Source organism: Heloderma suspectum, chromosome 2 (genome assembly GCF_057233095.1).
Source record: "Heloderma suspectum isolate Gila_16-S chromosome 2, 16-S_ref, whole genome shotgun sequence".
NCBI lineage: Eukaryota > Metazoa > Chordata > Lepidosauria > Squamata > Helodermatidae > Heloderma > Heloderma suspectum.
The window spans coordinates 65,674,361-65,698,718 of NC_139459.1; the positions used below are offsets into that span (position 1 = coordinate 65,674,361).

Genomic DNA, 24,358 nt, shown 5'->3' on the forward strand with positions numbered 1-24,358 from the left:
TGCATGTGCCTCCTTTTGCATCTGTAGTTCTGTAACCTCCATGTAGAAGTGAACATGGAACATTTAGTGCTAGTGAAGCTCTGTGCAAACATCAGGCTTGAGGTTGCATGATATCCCTGGATCATGGCAATAGGTCTCGTTATAACAAACTGTGAAATGTTAGGGTACAATACTGTATTGCAAATTACATGCTCTTTCCGTTGAATTCAGCTAGGAAACTTAGTTTCAAGGATGTATGATTGCAACAAATTTTAGGTCTCCATATAATTTCCCATTTCATGTTCCTGAAAACTTAACTACTATTAGATAAAGCATTTGTTTCAAAGCTACAAATTTGCATCCTGGAAACTGGAATTACTTTGAAATTAACCTATCTGGCACTGAAATCTAGCTATAAAAGGTAATCATTTTAATCTCACCTTTCAGTTACTGTTTCAATTTCTCACTGCTAAATTTTGAAAGCTGCAGTGCACTGAGTCCCTCAGTTATTTTGTCAATAATGGGCCAACAATTATAACAATATTCAGCAAAAGGTATTAGAAACAAAATGCACAAAACATGTTGTGCCACTGTCCAAAGTACAGCCTACTACAAAGGAAAGAAAAAGAAGACGAACTCTAAAAGCTGAAAAATACAGCAATCGATTATAAAGCAGTAGTTACATGGAACTATATATATTTGTCTGCAGGATAGGTTACTGGATATAATATTGTAAAGCTAAACGAAGAGGTCACAAGATATGCCATTGCTATAAAATGTGGCTAATCTACTGGATTCACTATTTAAATAATATGTCTATATACGCTTTGAATTGTCCCTAGATTTCAGAATAATGGCTTTTATGCATTTAACAGGGCATGCAAACTACAAAAAACTATTCCTTTTTTTTCAAATGCTAGGTTACTGTTGTCACATTTAATATCAGAAAAAGTATATAAATATTAAGGATTTTTAAGCATGGCTTTCCTGAACTATTTGCACAATTGTGTGGATCAATAATGAACGTTGAACACAGCTGCTGTTCAAATTCTAGCACACCTAGTAAATGGTCCTATAGTTGTAAAAAAGAAAAGAAAAAGAATAATCTAATTTTATGACAGAATAACAAATTGAGGAAGTGACTGAAGGAGAATGGAAATACATAAAACTTGATATGCAAGCATACATTGTCTACTAATCACATATTAATTAGTCTGTTAATCATATTCCTAGCGTATAACCATAGTATAGCCCAGAAGGCATGTAATAAAGCCTCATAGCACATCTACAGCATACGTTTGGCCAAGAAGCCAAACTACAATAAGATGACAAAGCCATGGAAAGTCACAGAAAGTGGAACCTAGGAAGGTACAATAACTAGACAAGTGCTGACTTGATAGTTATAAAATAGATACAAAGAGGACAAACAGGCACTGTTGTGGTGCAGAAGTCAAAGAGACATCCTAGGGGCATCCCTTTGTGTTTTAACCACCCTAAATAAACTGGTGTCATTGGCAAACTTGGCCACCTCACTGCTCACACCTAATTCCAGATCATTTATGAACAAGCTGAAAAACATTGGTCCTAATACAGATCTCTGTATATTGGCATTACATTGGCCATTCTCCAGTCCTCTGGTACAGAGGCTGATCTTAGAGACATGTTACATGAGTAGACACACTGAAACCAAGGAACTTTACTCTAAGCATGACTACATTTAGATCCAACCTGTTGTAAAAGAAAAAGCTTATAGACCATCCCACAAACTTACAGGGCTGCAGGCACTTATGTCAGCAGGCACTAACACAAAAGATGTTCATGCAAATCTAGCAGAGAGAGTACAAACAAAAGTTCAAGAAAACAGGATAGTTCAAATGGTTCACAGAGAGAACAGAATAACTTGTGATGCTGACAAAACAATATGGAAGAAGTGGGACCAAGGAGCTTGGGGGGGGGGATGGAACAGTCCAGACCTTCACCGTAGCCCTCTTCAGATATGGGTACTGAATGCGTGAAGGGGGCAAGGGGCTAGTGAGAATATGTGGGCTAGCCCTGCCTCCTAGAGGCTAATGCATGTGACAGCCATGCCCCCTGGGCTTCGCCTGTATAGTGTCAGACTGAAGGGGACCATATGTACAGACATAGGGCTCCCTCCATGGGAAAGATGGAATCCTGATTGACCAGAGTCCCTATTCCTGTGGAGAGAGCCCTCTTTAATACATATGGCCCTCTTTAGACTGACACTGAGCACACAGTAGCCAGAGTTGTGTGGTTGGCAAATGCATCTAGGAGGCAGGGGTAGCCCTCTAGCCCATCATGTTCAGTACCCAACCAAGACAGTCACTGGATTAGGTCCCATCTCCTCAGCAATAGTTTGCCCCTATCAACACCCTTCTCACCTTGAAAACATGGATGACTACAAACAGTGGGACAAAACATCTTCCATAAATACCTGACATAATGTTGAGCCTCATGCTCCTACATCACTTGCCACAGATAGGAGACCTCCACTCCAGGAGAGGCTTTGTTCCTGGGGAATGGGGTACTGGGAGGGACCAGTAGAGGTGGGGTGTGGGGTCTAATTCAAGACACACCTGCTGGAGGGGGAGAGGCTGTGCCTGCCTCACAGTTGGACCTGATTTCAGTGGAAGGGGTTCACATTTTTTGAGCATTCTCCTCCCTCAAATAATTGTTCCATGCCTAGTCATTGTCTACAAAATCATTCCATTATTTTCAAGATAAAGGTTTCTAAAATAGTCATAATTCAACTTAGCTATATCAAAGAGCTCTAGATGAAGAAAAAGCAACATAATCTGAGAGAAAGGATTGCCACTTTACTCAAAATGAATTTTTAATGCTTTGAGTTTGTGCCACTGATATCCTTAGCTATCCTTTCTCCAAAAAGTAGAGCAACGGGGCCATATGCCCAGTTGGAGGCCTTGACATTACTATGGCATAAATAATAAACAATACGATTGTGCATGTGCAAACAGTTTTTAAAGTTGAAACTCTTATAATAAAACGTTACATAAAGGCTGGCTGAAAAATAATTTCATTCTGTTCAGAATATCTACAAAGCAGCTGAGTTCCTCATAAGGTAAAAGAGAGTGTGTTGGAGAGACACAAAGGGACACTTAGCTATCGGAGATAAATATTCTCTTTCCTCCAAAACAGTTTAATGGACTTGCTTAGGCTATTAAATATAAAATGGTGCTGTATATTTGTTCCCTACTCAGATTATATCCATTTGAGTTCAGGTTGCTACTTGAAGAGATGCTGTTAATGAGTGCTTCTGGTGGAGCTTTGACAAAAATCTGCCTGTAGTCTCTCTCTCTCTCTCTCTCTGATAGTGGATTCATTTCTATGCATTAAAAAGCACCATAAGAACCCCTGCGACTTTGCTGACTAAGAGTCTCATCATTAAAGTCTATTTTGAAAAAAACAACCCTCTTTAAATTGATGCTTTATGCAAATATTCCTTTTTTATATAAAACACAAGACACTGTAAGTTAGCCAAAACGGATCACAATGGAAGTGTTTACAAATATCAAAAGTGGATACCCCATCAAAATAAAATATAATAATTTATGGGGATACATCTTGGGTGTTAGCACAATATTGGTGCTAAAGAGATACTATATTTGACAGAGCACCTTCTCCCTACTAGTCTGCCCAGTCACTCAGATCATCAGATGAGGTTCTCCCGGTGGTTCCACATGGACCTGCAGTCCATTTGGAGTCCACTTGGAGTACAGCCTTCAGTGTACTGGTCTCCCTCTCTGTGGAATTCCCTTCCTGTTGATATGAGGCGGTCGTCAATGTTGTTTTGTTTTTGGCACCTGCTGAAGACATTTTTGTTTAAACAAGCTTCATTATGAGCAAGTATCACAGAGGTGGTATGATTACCTGCCTTCTGTCCTGTAGCTCAGAACTGACAGTCTTTTCAAAGCCAATTCGCATTGGGCTTCAGCATTTCCAATGCCATAGCTGGTTTCTTTGCCACAGTTCCTTTCAGATAGCAAGCAGTGAGACCAATCAGGCACTGCCAGGATACTGCTGCTAGCCTGTCCAACCCTGGAAGTCTTAGGTTGATAGGCAAGCTGATAGTTTCCATCATGAAGCTCTTCCACAAAGCCTGGGAATTCTGGGGCTGGGAGAAGTTGTTCTCTCTGTCTACTCAGACTGCAGGCATCACAAGTAGGCTTAAGAGGCATATGCTTTCTCAACCCCTTCAGCAATGGATGAGTTGAGACTGGAATGCTTGGGATTTGAAGGACAAGAAGGCAGCATAACGAACCCCATCTTCCCTCTTCTTGACTATTAACTAAAGCCTGTATGTTGGGCCTTTGCCACTGGGACAATTTCTGCAGTTGTAGGCCAGAACACCTGCGCCAGCTAAGGGTTGTCTCAGGAGAAGTAATTTCCATCATGACTACCATCAAGGAGGAACATGGGAAGTTACCTTATATCAAGTAAGACCACTGGTTTGTCTAGCCCAGTATGGTCAACACCAGCCTTTGCCAACCTGGTGCCATCCAGATATTTCGGATCAAAACACCCAGGATTGCTAACCATTAGCTATGTTGACTGGGGCTGACGGGAGTTGAAGTCCAAAATATCTGGAGTTGGGGAAGGCTGTGTTAGACTGACTGGGAGCAGCTCTCCAAGTTCTCAGGCAGAGGTCTTTGGCAGCCCTACTAACAGAGTCTCGTTAATGGTAGAGGCTTCATATTGAACCTGGGAAGATGCTCAGCATGCAAAACATGTACTCTGTCATTGAGCTCCTCTAGCCTTGCCTGACCACTCCTCCCCCTATAGAGTTATCTACAATGGTGGCGGGTGGTCTGAGAGTATACGCATCAGACTGGCACTTTCTAGTCTCTCACAAATCAACATCATCTCTGTTTTATCAACAATGCACCCTTTGTCTCTCTTTGGTGTTTCATGCAGCCACTGATAAATTGTGTATCCTAGATACTTTTTCACAGCTTCTTCATTTAAAAGGCAAGATCTCAGTGGGCACATTATATTTCTTCACTCTTTTTTTTTTTGTATAACAGTCTTCCTATTGTACTCTTTCTTATGCCTCTGCTGAATCTGAAGCACTCCTTAATTTGCCATAATGTGTTTATTAGACAGTAACTTATGGGCTCCTGCTTTCAGGATCTTGCTGCACTCAGTAGCAATATCACTCTCTTTGTTAGAACAGCAAAACTATTATTTCAGCGTGTTGCTATGAACTGCACAGATCTTCAGTTCACACTAGGTTTGATTCACAATAGATCAGAAGATTCAGAACACAGGCATCACAGAGGAAACACTCAACCCAGTATGAATCTCTTCCTTCCCCCCTCCCCTCCCCTCCCCTCCCCCCCCGCCACACACACACACACACACACACACACACACTTTCTAACCAAGCTGAAAGGGAGGATATAACAAAAGAAAGGAGATTGCAGCATTTCTTTGAGCATGGCCTTTCCCTGGCCAGGTGGCCATGCACCCTACTTTACAGAGGAAGTCCTCTAATTGAAGATGTCCTCTATCTGAAGGGTTGTCCAGCCCAAGTGGAATTTAAAGGCAAAGAACCATAAGAACGGAAACAGCCAGGGGGCTTGAAGTTGCCCATCAACAGTTAGCACCTGGACAGGCAGGCACACAGATCACCTGGCCACAGCCTTCCCCACTGTGGTGAGATGTACTGTATTTCTATTTAAATTATAATAATTATGTCTAAATTTGCATTTATACATAGAAATTAGCATGTCCAAATTTTATGCAAAACTGTGCCCTATTCTGTCCTCATTTTTTTGGTATGATGCATAACTACCCACACACACACACACACACACAATTCCTTGGCCATACAATTTAAAACCTCTGTTCTTCCCAGTCCAGTTCATTTCTTTCTTGTACATGACAGCCCAAGACTCAGACCAGGTTGAGGGTTTTCAAAAGGTCCTACGCATGACACAGTTAGATGTGAATATTCTTTAAAGTAGGGATGGGGAACGCATGGGACTCCAGATGTTATTGGATTTCAGTTCCCATCATCCTTCATCATTGACTATGCTGGCTAGGGCTGACAGGAATTGCAGAGAAACACCATCTGGAGGACCATTTGTCCCTCCCTCCTGCTTTAAAGCTACTATCAATCAATACATTTCATTCTTCCAAGCCATTACTGAAGATTGCTACAGTACTTATGCAGATCAGCTATGGAGATTACATTTTTATTTAGCATTTCGGAGAACAATGCTATTACGAGAAAACAGGCTAGTTATTTTTTTACCATTGTTAAGTACAACTGTGCTTTTTCAAAGTATTTAGTTGGTACTGTTGTAGTTCTTAGTAAACTCAAGACAAGCTCAGAAAATGTTGTGGGACGCAATCAAAATCACCACTATGCCAAGGGAACTGTCTGCTGACGATCCAGTGTGCTGAAACTCTGTCTGCTGGATCTTGGATGCCAAAGTCCCTGGATCTTCAGAGGGCATGATCCTTGGCTGACAAGTACTTAACTCACCAAAAAAAGTTCTGGCCATGAAAAGCATTAGTCTGCCAGAAGACCTGGCACTTCTTCTCTGGCAGAAGAATGCCAGGAATTGTAAACCTCGCTTCTCCTCTAAGGTGGGCTTTCATGAGTCCCTGAAGTACTGTCTCAAGTGAGGCTTTGCCAGCATCTCTAATTAAGATCATCCTCAAAGAGCCTCCTCTGGCTTCTGTGGTAGAGCAAGTGGTGCTCAGGTATAGGGCCTCCTCAGTTGTGGTACCCCGGTTTGGAATGGTTTTATTGTGGTTTTACATTTTGTAGGAAGCTGCTCTGAGAGTATGAAATTCTCAAATCACAAGTGCAACAGCTGCACAACATGTAGAAATCCAAGCATAGCTTTCTTCCACCACTGCATCTTAATACTTGGGGAAGCGGGGGGGGGAGGTGTTGGATATCCTGCAACTGTTCTGCTTTTGTTTTTTATGCAGTTGTTAATGGCACAGGAGCACTGACAGAAAAAGGTGGTAACTCTCTACCTCTGTGTCTAGTTGTGATATGTTTGTATTTAAAATCAACAAAGCATGAGGGTCTATCCTGAGAAGCAAAGTGTTACTGACAAGTGTGCAGATGCTAAAGGAAACAGAACATGCATGTTGCTGTATGCTCAAAAATATGGGAAGATGGCAAAAGTGGGATTTAAAAGATTAGAGCAAGGTTGAACATTCAGAAGTTACAACTGAGGAGAAATCCTAGCTTTTTAAATTGGATACCTGAACTGTTCTTCTAATTCTTTCAGGTGTTATGAGAGGAGAGCAAGAAAAGGTATGAGAATTTACAGTAACTAAGAAAGCAACAATTGGAAAATGCTTTGAAATTTCTAGCTCTGTTCTCTGTATTGCTGCCCAGCATTTCCTCAAACATCTATCTATCTATCTATCTATCTATCTATCTATCTATCTATCTAATGCAAATATTAGTCCTATGCAGATGTTTGCCTGCAACCAAGGTACAGCTAAAGCAGGGACGGGATGTATGTGAGCACACGCTCCCCAAAATTCCTGTGCCCCCAGCTACAACACAGATCTTCATGTATCAAGTGTGAAGATCTGAACCGGGACTTGTAAGCGTGGTCAGCTGAATGTGCTTACAGAAGTCCTGTGATTGAGACCCTGCCTTTAGCTGCACGTGTTCACAAGTCCTTGTTCCGATTTTCGTGTTCAATGCATGAAAATCTGTGAGTAGCCAGGGGCACAGGGATGTTTGGGAGAGGGGTGTATATATTTGAGCACATTGTGTCCTCACTTTAGCTGTACTTCGGTTGCAGGCCTGCATAGCCCTACTGTCAACATGTGTTCTGATAGTTCTATGTTTGCTTTCAGATTAGAATATCTTTGTAATAATAAGATGGAGAAGATAATGGAAAAGCTGAGGGAAGGGTTCTCCATAGAATAAAGGTATGTTTAGTTTGTGTCTAGAAGTTTTTATTGTAAAACGGTTACTGGATTAGGCCAATTTTAATGAGGTTGCTTACTTGATTGACAAATGTGCTTCTGTAATATACTTACTAATCCTTAAAAAAAGACAATTGGCTTGCAAACACATGATACATGGATATAAAAGCACCCACTTGTGTTTGGGGTCCTAGAAGGTTCCATGCTCCTTGGAAAGTCCTTGGAAGGGGTGCCATCAGGGATAAGAAGTGAGTAGCCATCAGTATGCTGATGACACTCAGATCTCTTTCTCCTTGTCTTCTGAGTCAGATGAGGCTATGACCATCCTAAACCACCACCTGGATGCAGAAATGGGCTGGATGAGGGCTAATACTGCAGCTGAATCCTATGGGATTCAGTGCCCTCTGGGAAGATGGTTTCCAGTTCTGGGCATCTGGTGGTTGTCCTGCTTTTGGATGAGACTGCATTTCCCCTGAAAGAACAGATGTGCAGTTCCAGGGTACTCCTGGATCCAGCTTCATCACTAGAAACTCAGGTGGCCTTGGTGACACAGAGCGCCTTTGGCTCATTCACTAAATGGAGATATTTCTGGACAAGGATAATCTGGAGATAATGGTGATCCATGTTGTTGTAATGCTTTGACTGGATTACTTCAATGGGTTATATGTGGAACTGCTCTTGGAGATGACTCAAAAGTTTCAGCTGGTGATGAGTGCAGTCTCCTGAATGTTGACTGGGAAAGCTAGGTTTGTGCATATAACACCAGTTTTTAAAGAATTCCCCAGACTGCCTGTTTGCTTCTGGTCCCAATTAAACATGCTGGTACTTGCCTTTAAAGCCCTAAAAGACTTGCGACTCAAATACCTGAAGAAGTGCCTCTTCCCATTTCAATTTGCTGTTTTTGGACACTATCTGCAGAACTCCTCCTTCAGGTGCCTCCTTTTTTGGAGGTATAGGGCTTTTTCAGTGATGGCACCCTGGCTATGGAGCATCCTCTCTAGAGAGACTCCTGTGGCATCAATGTTGCAAGCTTCTATGTACCAGGCAAAAGTAATTTTGTTTACCCAGGCATTTTAAAATGTTGTGAGTTAATTTTACTTATTATTGTATTTTTGTTGAGATCATTGATTTTACACCACCCTGAAATTATATATATATATATATATATATATATATATAAAATGAAGGGCAGTATAAAAATGTCTTTCTTAAACAGATAAAAGAATGAAGTAATATTAAGAGCCTTTGCTCACCTAACAAAATCTGTGTTTTCTGATAGAGATTTTTTTTTTAAAAACAAAACATTATTGATGGGGAATGCATAAATCAACGCAATCTTTCTAATGGGCTTATAAAACCAATCTATTTTAGTTGAATACCATTCAAACATTAAATTGATGAAGAAAATATTACATTCTTAACAGCTAAATTTGCATAGGGCACAGATATTGTATGTTAAGTCTGAGAATACAGTAATTTTATAAAGCACCTTCAACCAACTGGGAATGTCCCATTTAATAAACAAGCAGTGCTCAAAGGATTGAACCCTTTTGCAAATTCTGCTAATTCTAGCAACAAATACATTATAACACTAAATATTTTAAAAAGCAAGACAAGAAAATATGCAGCATAGCAATGCAATGAAGGACTGTATCCTGGAAAAACATGGAGGACGTAATACATCACAAGAGACAAACAGTTCAAATGTGACAAAGTGACTAATATGATTCTTGATGCATAAAACAGAGAAAATTGCACATCAGGGGATGGACATGATTTTACACCTGAATAAACTACTCAAGTGTAAAATCACTATTGGAATAGGATGTTTGGGTCCAGTGTCCATATTTTCTAAACTGGTATGGAAACTTTGAGAGGCTTTAAAAAAGAGATACAAGAACAATTACGGTGAAAGGAATCACAAAAGATATTCAGTGTCTGATCTGTTAAACTTGTCAAATCAAAGTTATTACAGAGGAAATAATTACAGAGAGAAATAATATGGATACTAACTTCCTGTTTCAGGAAGGTAGGAAAAACAAACAAACAACATAGAGTTTAAAGGCTAAAACCCAAACATTCAAATCAGAGCAAAGTCAGAACATTTAATATTGGAGCTAGTTGGTTCTGCTCTAACTTAAAGGGTTTCAAATAATTCCTCCTAAAGATTCACGTCCTTCTGTTCATAGAGGAAGGAAAGGTCACCAAATTAAATCATTCCCAATGTTTGCCTTTGAATGGGCTAAATGAGTGGGAAACGTTTTCTACCAAACAAGTGTGACTTTATCAAAAGTTTAATCCATTATGACTAGAGTGGAATTATCATAAACCTTTTAAGCTATTCTTTCTGTCTGGTGGAAATTTTAGTTATGAGTTCTATTGTGCCAAGGACAGACCAGTCTTTTCCAGACACTTACCCTCTGACAGCATGAATAAGTCTCAGTGATGGATAGGCAGTTCGCACTTTCAATTTATTCTTAAGGATTAATGCATTAACCCATTCCACATGCTTCTCTCCGCCTTTGACCATGAAAGCAGGGATCCAAAGGACACTGTCATTCAGCATGGATAGTCTATGCACAAATTTTTCTCTGTCACTCTCATTCCGAAAGCCTCCAAATGCTCTTTGTACAACTGATGGGTTCATGGTAATAAAATCTGATTTAGTTCCCACATCTGCAGCAAACTCCACCACGGGAGCTAGATTGCACCTGAAGAGGAAGAGATTAATGGAAAAAAAATAAAAATAAATATGAAACATTAACTCACTTAAAAACGTGTGCATGAAATAAAGGCTGAAAATGAACATGCAGGGCTGCTTCTAAGTAGGTGAGCAAAACGATCAGTGACATCTCACATGGTTCAACATACCACTGTGTTGGATATCGATATTCCTCCTAAGAGTCTGCTAAATATTGGGTGTAATCCAGAAGCATCTTAAATCCCAATGAAATCAATAGGGGCATAACACTTAACTGTACACTTAAACCACATTATAATCAGCTTAGGCCGTAATTCTATGCATGTTTAGATGGGGAAAAATGCCCTACAACTCCCAGCATTCCCCAGCCAGCATGGCTGGCTGGAGAATACTGGGAACTGTAGGACATTTTCCTGTCTAAACATGCATAGGACTGCGCCCTTACTTGCTCAGTGAATGGACCATTGATTGAAAGCACAAGGCACTGCCACTTTAATGAACAGCACTGACTTGGAAAGAATGTTTGATTATGATCATGGCACAGGGTACTAAAACACACATACACGTGTGTGCATGCACACAACTTGGTAGTTGTTATCAGGATGCATATGTAAATATTCTGCCATGCGAATCATCAACGTAATCCTGTGACTGGAATTTCACGTCTTAATGCAGTACTGCTTACATATGTATCAGAGAAAGATATGGCTGCCATACTAGTCAGCTGACCGTTTTTGTGCTTATTATTTGATCATGATCAAATTAGGGTTGGCGGAGAATTTCTCCCCGAAACTTCGGGGGGCCGAGCGCCAACGTGTTCGGCCCCCCGAACAAGTTTCGGGGAGAAATTCTCCACACCCCCCTGCCCCCCGCACCCCCCCCAGGACGGGACTTACCTTTGGCGAATGTCCCTCCCGGTGGCGGGTCCGGCCAGCGGTTCGTCGGGTCTTTGTCCGGGGCGGGAGTGGCAGCCGGTCTTTCGACCGGCTGCTGCCGCCGCCATTCCAATCAAAGAAAAAAAAAAACGTCCCCGTGATAGGCTACATGACGATTCACGTAGCCTATCACGGCTAGATTTGCAAAGTCAGCCATGATAGGCTACGTAAATCGTCACGTAGCCTATCACGGGTGACTTAAAAAAAAAAAAAAAGCGCGTACGGATAATGGCGGCCCCCATAGGGAGCCGCCATTCCCGTTCCTTATTTGGTCGCTGTAGTCTACGTAAAGATTTACATAGACTACAGCGACCAAATAAGGAACGCGAATGGCAGCTCCCTATGGGGGCCGCCATTTGCGTACGCGTTTTTTTTTTTTTAAAGTCACCCGTGATAGGCTACGTGACGATTAACGTAGCCTATCACGGCTGACTTTGCAGATCTAGCCGTGATAGGCTACTTTAATCGTCACGTAGCCTATCACGGGGGCGTTTTTTTTTTTTTTTAAACTTTTTAGTTTGCGGCCGGGCGAGGCGAGGCGCCTCCTCCCCGACCTGAATTTCGGCCGGGCGAGGCAGGAAGCCTCCCCCCCGGCCTGAATTTCGGCCGGGCGAGGCGGGAAGCCTCCCCCCCGGCCTGAACTTCGCGGGGGGAGCAGCGAAGCGCCTCCCCCCCACCGCGAAAAGCTTCGAGGACAGGTAAGTGACTTTTGTCCATCCCTAGATCAAATATTGACTGAATTCTATGATGCCTCCAATGCCACTGTGCCGTAGCAGCACAGCTTTTACACATTTCATTATGTTCTCATTTGTTAGCAAGGGTTACGTGCCCCACATGCTATCTGACTGGCATTCACAAAAAATCTTGAAACAAAACTAGGGGTACCTGTTGAAAAAAATGTTGCAACCATGTGTGTGTAATTTACGATTTAGTAATTTCGTTAATCAGCTCTTTACCTGAGCTTTCACAACTTCATATTAAATTTGTATTAAAACTGTTAGAGATAGGCTGGTACAGTAAGCGAGAAAGTTGTTCAGTTTTGAAAGCTTCTTCAAAATTTAAAAAACGCTGGAAATCTCTATGACGTACAGTTTTTTAGTTATACATAAACAAAAAACATAGTTTTCCAATTATTTTGATGAAATTAGCCTGAAAAGTGGTTTTCAGTATTTGTTGCCCAATCTGTGTGGTAAATGCTTTAATTTTTATTTTTTAAAAAAATGTAAATCAGCCATGTGGTGCTCAGGATATTGACTGCTAAAGAAATTGCTTCACATTTTAATATATATCACACGGTGAAAGATTTCATATCAGAAGTGCATGTAAATAATTCAAAGTGTCCAGTTCACCATTATTTATTTATCTCTAAACAACTTTGCCATTCCGCATCTTCAGTTAGAAAATTACGTGCTTGAGCTGCTTCTTCAAAAGTTTCATATACTTCCCCATTATATGTTCTGATATAACTGGCGGCACCAACAACGCATGGTAATAGTAATCTAAGAAAATATCTTTATCTATCTGAAGGAGATACACCATACATTCTCCCTAGACGGTAACAACCCAAGGCAATGGGGATTGCATACATCAGAAATGCAGAATCTCAGGATCAGGGGCCAAATCCAGCCCACTTGGGTCCTAGCCTGGCCCTTCAGGGTTCCACAGATGGTCACATACCCTTTCCCCTGACCACTGATTGTTTGGTGATCTCCTGACTTTTGTGCAGGTTTCTCCCCATTCTAAAAGGTCAAAATGCTTCTCCTAAGGCTTAGTGACTGGCAGTGAAGAGCTTTAAGCTAAAATAGGCTGGTATTTTGGGTCTTTGGGGGCCTCCTCTTTGCCTTTTGGCTATGCCCACCACTGGGATGTGGACCCTGAGAGCTTCTCCAAAATGGAATTCAACCCTTTGGGCTGAAAGAGGTTCAACACTCCTGGCATGCATCCTACCACATGCAGTAGAGTTAGAGGTGCAGAACCTCTGGTCCATGGGCCAAATGCGGACCTCCAGGCATCCCAATCCAGACCTCCAGGCTCTTCCTAGGGCATGCCCCATCATTGGCCCCACTCCAGCTTAAAAAAAAAAAAGGTAAAGGTGTCCCCAACCAGTCGTGTCCGACTCTAGGGTGCGGTGCTCATCCCCGTTTCTAAGCCGAAGAGCCAGCGCTGTCCGAAGACGCTTCTGTGGTCATGTGGCCGGCATGACTGAACACCGAGGTGCACGGAACGCTGTTACCTTTCCCACCGAGGCGGTACCTATTTATCTACTTGCAATTTCTTGCTTTCGAACTGCTAGGTTGGCAGGAGCTGGGACTGAAGACGGGAGCTCACTCCGTCACGCGGCACTCGGGTCTCGAACTGCTGACCTGCCGACCTTCCAGTCTGCAGTTCAGCGTCTTAACCACTAAGCCACCGCGGTCCTGGAGTAATAATATCACTCCAGCTTACCGATATTATTTATTCCAACTACAATTATTCCTTCCAACTACAAAGGGGGGCTCATGCTCATTAGGGAAGGAGAATGCCTGCATACAAATGTCTTTTTTTCCGCCCCTTGTTGTGCATGGGACTTTAGCTCCACACATTTTCACTCTGGCCCCACCCACTTTTCACTCTGGCCCCACCCACTTTTGGCTCTGGCTCCACCCACTGCTGGAATGTGCGGGGGGGGGAACCCCAGCCAGGTTTGACTCGAAGTAACATGTATCTCAACAGGAAAAAGGTCTCCCCACCCCCTGTACAGTAAGTACAGTGTTAGAGTTAAAATTGGGAGGTACCAGGCTATGTACTCAGTGGAGTTAATACCCCCAGCCTTTCTTGGGAATATTCTTATTCGTATGGAGCACAACCTGGGATAGCAACGGTGGGGAGCATTAGCAATGATGGGGAGCATGCGTAGATTGACATCGCAAAGTAACTGCATCATAATACAGTAAGAAGTGAGACTGTGTGTAAATTTTAAAAACTTTAACATTTAATTACCGATGTTTTAACTAATTTTTTAAAATGGAATTATTTTTCTGCAATTGTAGATATCAATAGCAAATGCATGCGATCGTGTATTGCGTGTCTGTTCGGCTCCACGATGCAAGTTATTACAAACTTTAACAATTAATTGCAAAACTGTTAATTTATTTTCAGATCACAAATCTCAGCATCGGCAGCTTTAATTTGAGACTGTTCCAAACTTGATCGGATAATATTTAGGGGTCAAAATGGAGAGAACAAAAATTCGTGCTCTGTATTAATATATAGATTATACTAGACTTGATGTCAATTAGAAGTCAATAAAGGTCCATTGTTTCATGCGAATGAAACTTACCCAAACATTAAAATCTGCTCTATGTGCCCTCACCACGGAAGCGTGGCAAGTGGTTACAAGAGACAGGGCCTTTCCAACAACAGCACCAAGACTTTACAACTCCCTCCCTAAGGAGGTTCACCTCACCCCTTCCATCCTGATTTTTAACAACTGGCAAATGTAGTACTTTTATGACATATACACAAAAGGGCTCCTTGTTAACTTTTATTTGTAGGTTGCTACCAATATTGTTTTAATGCTTTCCTGGACTTCTGCTGCTTTTATTGTTACATTGTTGACTAGGTGTTGTTGTTTTTTTAAAAAAATTAATCTGAATCTGTATATTGTGCTTTTAAGAATTTTGATGACTGGTCAATTGACTGTCCTGCCAACCCAAAATATAAGGGAAAATGTAGTCATTAACATTTGTTCTACTTTTGCAAAGCCTTTGTATTTCTTCCATAACACACTTTTCAACCCCTTATCCTTCTTATGCTTTTCCCATCACTTTGTAATTTTCTTTGCAAATAGAAACTGAGAGGAGAATGTGAACATATTTTTCAAAAAATTATGATCACAACTCTACCAATCACTCAACCGTTGAAAGTTCATTTTATTCTTGAGTTTCTGTTCTAGAGTTTCTTCAATACACACAACTAATATTTTCTGAAGATGATGAGGACCTACTGAGTAATCTGGCCCCAATGGGCCTAGGAATGCTAATTTTTCTTGGTCACTTAAAAAACAACAAAGATGTAGGCCAGATCAGACATCTGTAAAAGGTGAGGACTGTGTTGGCCTCATAATCCAATGATTCTTCTTATCACTCCGAGACCTTTTTAGGTTTTACTCGCAGCAAATCTCCACATAGGTTTCAGTAAATGATAATATGTCTTGTGAGGGTACTTTTGTTCCACTCTACTTTTTTTTCACTGTCAGGCAGCTGCTATCTGATGGAGACTACACCCAAATCTCCAATAAAAGCCAAGGAATCAATTGCAAAAGAAAGAAGAGATAGAAGAGCAGTGGTTAAAAATAAATGTGTGCTGAAAACTACCCCCCAGCTTTGCCTGTCTATTTTCCCTCCAAAAAATAGGGGCCATTTTTCTACCAGTTTCATGGGGAGCTGATGAATTTCTGAGAAATTTGGGGGGTGGAATGCGGGGGGGGTGTACATGGGCTGGCTGAAGATTTTTAGTTTTACTTTTATTCTTCCTTTGAAATTAAAACAAGCCTGCCTTGTGCCACTTGCAGCAGCATGAGAAACTCCAAAAGCTTCTGGGCTGGCAGCAGCACTTCCTGGAATTCCCATATTAGAGCACAGGCATTTCGTGCTGACTGGAAATGGAGGGAGTTGCAATCCCCCCACATCAGGAGGGCTCCAAGTTGAGGGAATCTGGGATAGAGTGAACTATCTTCCCTTATGGATAAAGGCTGCACTGGTCTAGCAGCATATATACACCCTTTCCCTTTGTACCAGTCATACCTGATCCCAGAGTAAGGCATGCTCCTTTTGCTGGAACACATTCATATTCACCATGAGAAACCAGCAATACAGGCTTTTGAACATTGACTGGTGGGAGACCAGTGCAGCCTGAAGCATCTACTACAGCAGGACTGTGAAGAATAATGGAAAAATAAAAAATATCTGCCCTGATCTCCTAAACAAGAGCTATCTGGAGACACCTGAATCTTTACCTGTCCCAACAAACTCTAATGAAGTGTTGTTTCAAGTAGTAAATAAAAGGAGGAACAAAAGCTTGTTTGAGGATATATTTTTCATCTACTCAAAATCATTGTCTCCTAACAGCTTGCTATATTAAAATCTCGCCATCATATGTGATAATCTAGCAACTGGTCCTTAAGATTTTGAAAAGCATTTCATCTTGTAAACAGTCCTGTAAACATTCCAGCCATTTGCAGCATGGCCCATTCCCCTGACTGAACCTATTAATATGAGCACGTATCTGAAATGATTGTCATTCTCCAGCCTGCGTATTGACTCGAGGAACCAGGTGCATGACAATAAATATGAGCAACAAAAAATATATATCAGTGATTCATCACATCCCGTGAAAGACTGCAATACTACCGATTCCTTCTCCACAGAAACTCATATTCATATTTTTACAGAAGTATGTGAAATGTAAGTCGGCAGGTGATCAGGAAAGAATGGCAACAAAGGAACTTTATAAAGACTTTGCTGTTTTAGCTTCAATATTTCACAAGGGGAAATTAATGCAGGTTTTAACCTTAGAAGCTTTTGTGATGCCATTAGATGAAGAAAAGCTGGACTCTTAGAGCTATTGTTAAAAACAGTCACAAAACTGATAAGGAATCCATCTCTGCTACAGCTCTCCAGAGAGGAGCTTTGCGCTTACTTCTTAGGTCTTGAAGGGTGGAGGCCTTAAAATACTTGGGTGGGGAAGAAACAGATAATTCCTTAGGGCTAAGTCTTCATGAAGTGATAAACAATCTGGACTTAACAAACTGCAGGAGAAGTAAGCATGATGAAGTACTCCTCCCATCGAAAACAAATTCAGAGAAAATGAGTTTTGTCAGGAAGGCTAGGTTAGAACTGCTTTCCTTGAGTTCTAGGGTAGGGATGGTGTGGGCATCCAATTGGATCTGGGAATCTGATGGACTCCCCCACCCCTTGCCCCTGAGCTGTGCCTGCCAAGCCCCTGCCCCTGCTCAACCCCCCATGCTCACTGAGCTGCTGGCACTCACGCGGGACCCATCTGCGAGCACCAACTTGTGAAAAAAATGGTGATTGCGAATATGCGCACATCTAGTTGTATGCAAAATGGCACTATGAATGGCCCATATACGCAAGTTTACAGGAGTAAATGGCCAATTTATGTCTGTAATCTTGCATATATAGACTATTCACAGTGCCATTTTGCATACAACTAGATGTGTGCATACTCGTGATCACCATTTTTTTTCACAAAATGGCACTCACAGACAAGTCCCAGGTGAATGTGAGTGGCTGGGTGAGTGGCAGGGAGCTCGAGTGTGGGTCCGGGGGTGCATAAGCAGGGGCTGGGCTGGCACCCAGAGAACCCAGATGGGGGGCACCCATCCATCCCTATTCTAGGGAAGAATTCTATGGTCCAATTATAATGGTTAAGAAACTGTTCAGTAGGGTGGAAACTTCCAACATGACGGTCTTGAAATACACTTTTGCCAGTGGTCCTATGCTGTTGAAATGTCAGAGATATACTGAATGCTACACTGGTGTACCTCTACCACCATTGCTATGCCACAAAGTTGTGACAGAGATGTAGAAGGGGTATGTCAGGGAAGGAGCAGACTTACACCAAATCTAATGCTCCCTCAGGCCCCTCTTTACACCAACAAAAGAGGCGATATAAATTAAAACTTCCCCACTGAACTCAATGGAGATCAAAAATCCACTGCATTCCCACCTCCTAATGCTCCACTAATAGGAAGCATGGGATTCAGAATTAAGCCCTATTTGCCCCAAGTGATTACAACTGCATGGGGGCAGGCTAGCCACCTCCACCCTTTCCATCATGTCCTCATGCCTGGGCCCACTGCCCTCCCTGCAAGGGAGGGCAAAGGGAGCCTGCTGTACTCGTGTAGGCTCTCTGCATGACTTAGAGCATGGATTGTACAAGGGTTCTAAATTGCACAAACAGCCTGCACTAGTTCGGCAGGCTCCCCACTGCAGACCTTCAGCATGAGGGGCAAGTGGGCCAGGTGGCAGGGATGCAACAGAGGGGGCAGGGCCATCCAGCACATCCCCACTCCCCTTCATGCAATTCTAAACACATGGAGGAATTGAATACCTAAATAGACCTTAACACCCAAACACAGCACTCCATCCACAGTATAAATCTCTCCTGTTTCATCAGGGTGTGGGGGTGTGAAAGGGAAGAGGGAAACCAAGGCAAGCCCATCCAGGTTGAAGTCAGTCCAGATGCAACAAGGCAGATCAGAATAGGTCAAGTTGCAGTAGGTCAAGTCCAGTCAAGTCGGTCCAAGTCAGTCACGTTAATTCAACATATGACAAATCAGGTCAAGACAAGTAAGTATGGTATAGCAGGAACAGCAGGTTCTGGTGAGCAGCAATCAGAACCATGGATGGTTTCCTGTTAGGGATATCTGTTGCTGGGAAATCTGGCCCTTTTGGAGCTCACAAAATTTCTGCAGTGCCCCCAGCTCAGCTTGCATTCGTGAGCTGAGCTTCAGGGGGTTTTCTGAAATCTGGGAACTTTTCCCATTTTTTTAAATTTGTGTAGATAGAAATTGTGCAAATTGCAGCCACAATTTGCATATTTTGTGCAAATTACACCCAAAATTTGTGCAAATTATTAAAACGGTGGTTGCAATTTGTGCAAATTTCTATTTCAACCATTTTTAAAAATGCTGTAAAATCCACAAACTGGCCCAACTCAATGCAGATCGAGTCGTGCCAGCTCGGGGTGAAACGAGCTGGTCTGGGGAGGGGGGAGAGCTGATCAAAGCTTTGCAAACTTCATCCTCCAGATGGATTCCTCCAGCATCCCTATACCCTGTGCACTCTGTTAGCTACTCTGTAGAAAGATGTCTCCACCCATCTCAAGAACTAGAGTCAGCTAGGGATGGACAGATCACCCTGCACCCACCCCGCACAATGCTCTTTGAACCTCCAGCACTTACCCACCCCAGGTGAGTGGCACAGAGCGAGTTGCTGGGCAGTTCATGGTGTGCTTGGCAGCAGTGTGCAGGCATCTGCTCCCTTGTTGAGCACCATTTTTCACTCACGTGTCTGCTCGTTCTTCTCCGTAAGTATCCCATCTACACAAACAGGGACCTTAAATGGGCAGTGTCCACAACATTACAGCCATTTATGGCGGACTGGTGTTCGCGGGGCCGAGCTGGCGATTTCTCACTGGGCTTCAATCCCCAACCGGGTGCCCGTACCGTCCCTGGAGTCATCTGAAGTCCTAAGAAAGCTGGCTGGGCCTCACCATCAAGTGAATCCACCCCCCTGGAAGAACTGTCTGCAATCCTTAAAGTGGCTGATTCTGCAGTAGCATGCTCCTGTACGACTTTGGAGTGGGAGAGGCTACAGGGAATCATCCTGTAATCTGAGGATGAGGAAGAGGTACAGTGGCTACATGTGAATTTCCCCAAAAGAGGAATTCATCAGCAAAAAAGAAGCCATTAACCTCTTCTTTTCCTTACTGTTGGTATTGTTCTTTCCTAAAGATCCTGCTGGGTATGTGCACATTTTGCTGTATAAAAAATGATGAGACTAACTAAAAGCAAACAATAAACCCATCCAATATTTTACATTCCTTGGCATTGGAAATGAATGGCTATGAGCCAGCCCAATACAGAAGTGAATATATATTTCAGACTCAAGGTTTGAAGTGGCCAGACACTTAAACACCCAGGATTTGGGTTGCCTTGCATATATCTTTGCTTATTACAGCAAAAGACAGGCACATCATAATCTAAAGATGAACAGTCAACAGAACTGTGAGTAAATATATCAATCAACACTCTATATGGTTTCTAGCATTACTTAGCATTTATCTGCATGATGCAAAGGAAGCAGCAAGCAGTAAATAGAAAAGACAGACAGTGGGAATTCAAATCTGTGAAGTCACAATGTTTACACATATAGAGGTCATACTTTAATAACTTTAATGAGGTCCAAACAAAACCATGAATGGAGGTGGTAGTGGGGTGGAAGGATGTAAGGGAATAGACAAACCAGGACAATTAGTATCTTTCCCTAACTGCACATCTTCAGGTTTGTACATGATAGTATACCTAAGGTGCTTGGTATTTTTACTGCCAGACCGGAAACCTGGGGGAAAGCACCTGGCCCTGAAATAGATAAGCTGTAGTTTCTATGCTGATGTTATGCTGATAGGCTTCATAATGCAAGTATAGCAGCCCACATTGTTCCCTTTGTGGTTTCTTTCTCCTCTGCCAGGGATGGGCAAGCCACAGCCTTTGGAGACTGCCTGTATGGGCCACTGCGGGTGCTCAAGATGCCTCAGTTCCCCTTCCTGTGCCAAACTGTTTGATTGGCTTTTGGAAATGTGACTGAGCTAGGAAAGGGGGTGTGCGCCTTCACCTCCATGCGCTTGTTTCTCCAGCCAAATCAATCCCAGTGCAGTTGGGATTATCTCCCCACCACTAATAACAATGGGAAAACAGCGATCCCAGTGGGGATTGCTTCAAGGTTGGTGGACTGCACCACACAGACTCACACAGACTCTGCCTTCCAACCCCCGCTAAGTTTTATTTAAAAAAAGCCTTTTCCACAGAACTCGCTCAGGCTATGGCCTCTCTCTCCTCAGGCCAGAAGCAGTGGGTGTTGCCCTCATCTACTTCCTGGCTTCTCCACCCCATCCAGGCCAAATCCAACCTTGTTACAGGGTGTGCGATGGGCGAGGGCACTCCTTCCTCCCAGCAATCCAGCTACACCTAGGATCATGGTTTCCCCACCTAATTAGGATCACTGTGGGCGGAGAGGCAAACACTTCCCTCAGTGACCCCATCCCTTGTGTGAATGTGTGTGTACATTCACGTAGGCTGAAAAAGTTCCCCACCAATGTACTATGCAAATGGGAAGGGAGAGGACAGGCTGATGCAGATTCCACTGAAGGCATGTTTTGCTTTAATGGCAGAAGAAGATGAATTATACATACCTAGCACTGGCTGCCTTTTCTACTGTTCCTCAACCTGTAACACAGGGTGTCACAACCATCCACATGTTGTTGTATCCCATCAGCCCTAGCCAGTATTACCAATAGTGAGGGATCATGGGAGCTGCAGTCAAACATTTGGAGGGCCACATACTCCCCATCTCTAATGTAAGAGAACAGAATCCACTTTAGTGTTTTGCATACCATAGCAGGGATGCAGACCATTAGGCCCGGGGGCCAAATATGGCCCTCTGGAGTCCCCAGAAAGCTACACCCCTTTTCCTGGCCCCACTCCCTTTCCTCTAACCTCCAATTCTTTGGCGGATTCCTGGATTTTGTGCATTTTTCCCATCCTAAAAGACTGAAATGTCTATCCTGCGTCCTAGTTACTGGCAGTAAGAGCTTTCTTCTAAAATATATGCTGGTATTTGGGGGGAGGGGGTGTCCTGCTCCATTTGCCTTTTGCTCTGCCCATCACTGGAATGTAGGCCCCAAGAGCTTCTCCAAAATGGAATTTGGCCCTTAAGCTGAAAGGGGTTCTACACCTCTGCCTTAGGCTTTTATCTACTCTTTCAAGTGGATGGGTTCAACACGGTAGTTCATTACATGCTTAATGGCAGTTAGGAAGATCTACTGTGCTCTGAGTAGGAAGCACAACTTTCAATATTAAAAAAGGAAGAGAAATATGCATGTGAAGTCAGTATCTATTCACGACAAAGAACTTCTTTCTTACTGCAAAAAGGGAAGAACTAGGTTGGAAAAGTACTATGGTATTGCAGAAGTAGAAGAACTCCGGAAGCAAAGAATTTATTTCTTTTTTTACATTATTTTATGGAAGTTTGGATTAGGTGGTTTTCACAGAACCAGGAAATGGTAGTGGTTCTAATCAGGAGCTCTGATTTATTCTCAAATCCTGGTGCCATTTAAATAACAGAATATTTTATTCTGGTGTTGCCAGTCGGTTTAAGAATGCAAGAAGTTAGGTCACAACAGGAAATTTTACATTTTCATGTATCTATCGGAGGAAAAATGTAAAACACGGCTGTGTTCTAAGTTTGGAAACAGGCCGTTTGCCAAAAAAAGCATTCATTTTGAGATATAAAGAAATGCTGCCAAAATAAAATAAAATACAGCTGAGTGGACTTCAGCTAACCTTACCTGTTATATATGTGTATGTTATTTGTAAGGATGTGTATGTAATGAACTTGTTGCCAAATTGGATTTTGAAACTGAGAAAAAAAAAAGTATTTCTTTCCCACCGACAACCAAATACTGTCAGTTTGTGTGAATTTAGGGCCTCAGCTCCATGAACCAATCTAGACAGGTTTTTGTGTTCATGTAAAAATCAGCTACTAAAATCAATAAAAATCCTGCAAAATCAATGCATTTATATCTGAGGGGTTTTTTTAAATTAATATCATATATGATAAGGATGCACACTTTCCCAGGTTTGAAATATATAATCCATAGAAACGATGCCACTCGTTCTGTGCAGAAACTGATTTGGGCTGTCTCAGGAAAGTGAATTGTATCTTCTTAAAATGCCTATTTATGGACTCCTGAGACAGCGCTGCTTTGCTAAAACAGCAGCAGTGGCTTCTGCGCGCTGGAATTGATTGTTTGGCCGAAAAGAAAAGAAAAACCAGAAAGGAAAAAAAAAAGAAAGAACTCACATTCTCAGTTCCTAGTTGCATGAATGATGTTTAAACATTGCTCACAGACTGTTTCCTTCGTAGAAGGTGTACATCTAGCCAGTAGTTGGTAAGGGCATGAAAAACATAAGCAAAAGGCATATATGTAAATTTCAGGGGGAAAGAGAAAGCAAAGTAGCTAGTTTTCAAGGTCAAGGTGTCCCCAACCAGTTGTGTCCTACTCTAGGGTGCGGTGCTCATCCCCGTTTCTAAGCCGAAGAGCCAGCGCTGTCCGAAGACGCTTCCGTGGTCATGTGGCCGGCATGACTGAACACCGAGGTGAACGGAACCCTGTTACCTTTCCCGCCGAAGCGGTACCTATTTATCTACTTGTAATTTCTTGCTTTCGAACTGCTAGGTTGGCAGGAGCTGGGACTGAAGACGGGAGCTCACTCCGTCACGCAGCACTCGGGTCTCGAACTGCTGACCTGCCGACCTTCCAGTCTGCAGTTCAGCGTCTTAACCACTAAGCCACCGCAGCCCCATCTAGCCAGTAGTTGGTAAGGGCATGAAAAACATAAGCAAAAGGCATATATGTAAATTTCAGGGGGAAAGAGAAAGTAAAGTAGCCTGTTTTACCCATGTATAAAAAGCTCACTATAAAGGTTTTTAGCCTCCTGGGAATAAAAGCCTCACCTACCCTGCCATCCGACCTCTGGACAAGATTAAAACTTGCCTGGAGCAACAAGAAATCCTCATACTATATAGACAGCAAAATGAGTCACTTAAAAATGAATATTTTGTCACTCATTTCAAATCCCTTAGTGGTGTCATCAGGGAGGGCTTGGGCGAGAGCATCTGCCCGCCCCCTCAGCAGAATGACCATAAGTGCCCCCAAATGCAACTGGGCTGGATTATCACTTTTTGAAATAAGCGAAGTAACTAAAGCAGGGGTGCAGCTCCTCAGGCCTGGGGGCCAAATTCAGCCCCCTGGGGTTCCCCAGAGGGCCATGACCCCTTTCCCTGGACCCATCCTCTTTCCCCCAATCACCAATTATTTGGTGGGTTTCCAGCTTCTGTGCAGTTTTTTTCCAGTGCTGTGCCAAAATTTTCTCCCACATTTTTTCAACCATTCTCATTCAATTTGATAGAAGAGAAATTGCTTTCAAAAAGAAATTCTGAGGAGGAGAAATTTC

The 24,358-nt window shown here is 42.6% G+C and overlaps 1 protein-coding gene across 1 annotated transcript in view; it reads right to left on the reverse strand.

The window, feature by feature from the left end:
- The window catches only part of ST8SIA4 (ST8 alpha-N-acetyl-neuraminide alpha-2,8-sialyltransferase 4), a 102,423-nt gene that overhangs the window by 49,369 nt on the left and 28,696 nt on the right, over positions 1-24,358 (reverse strand). Inside the window, exon 4 of the mRNA XM_084833802.1 lies at positions 10,341-10,634. Coding sequence (XP_084689928.1) covers positions 10,341-10,634 — 294 coding nt within the window. The remainder of the gene's footprint in view (positions 1-10,340; positions 10,635-24,358) is intronic.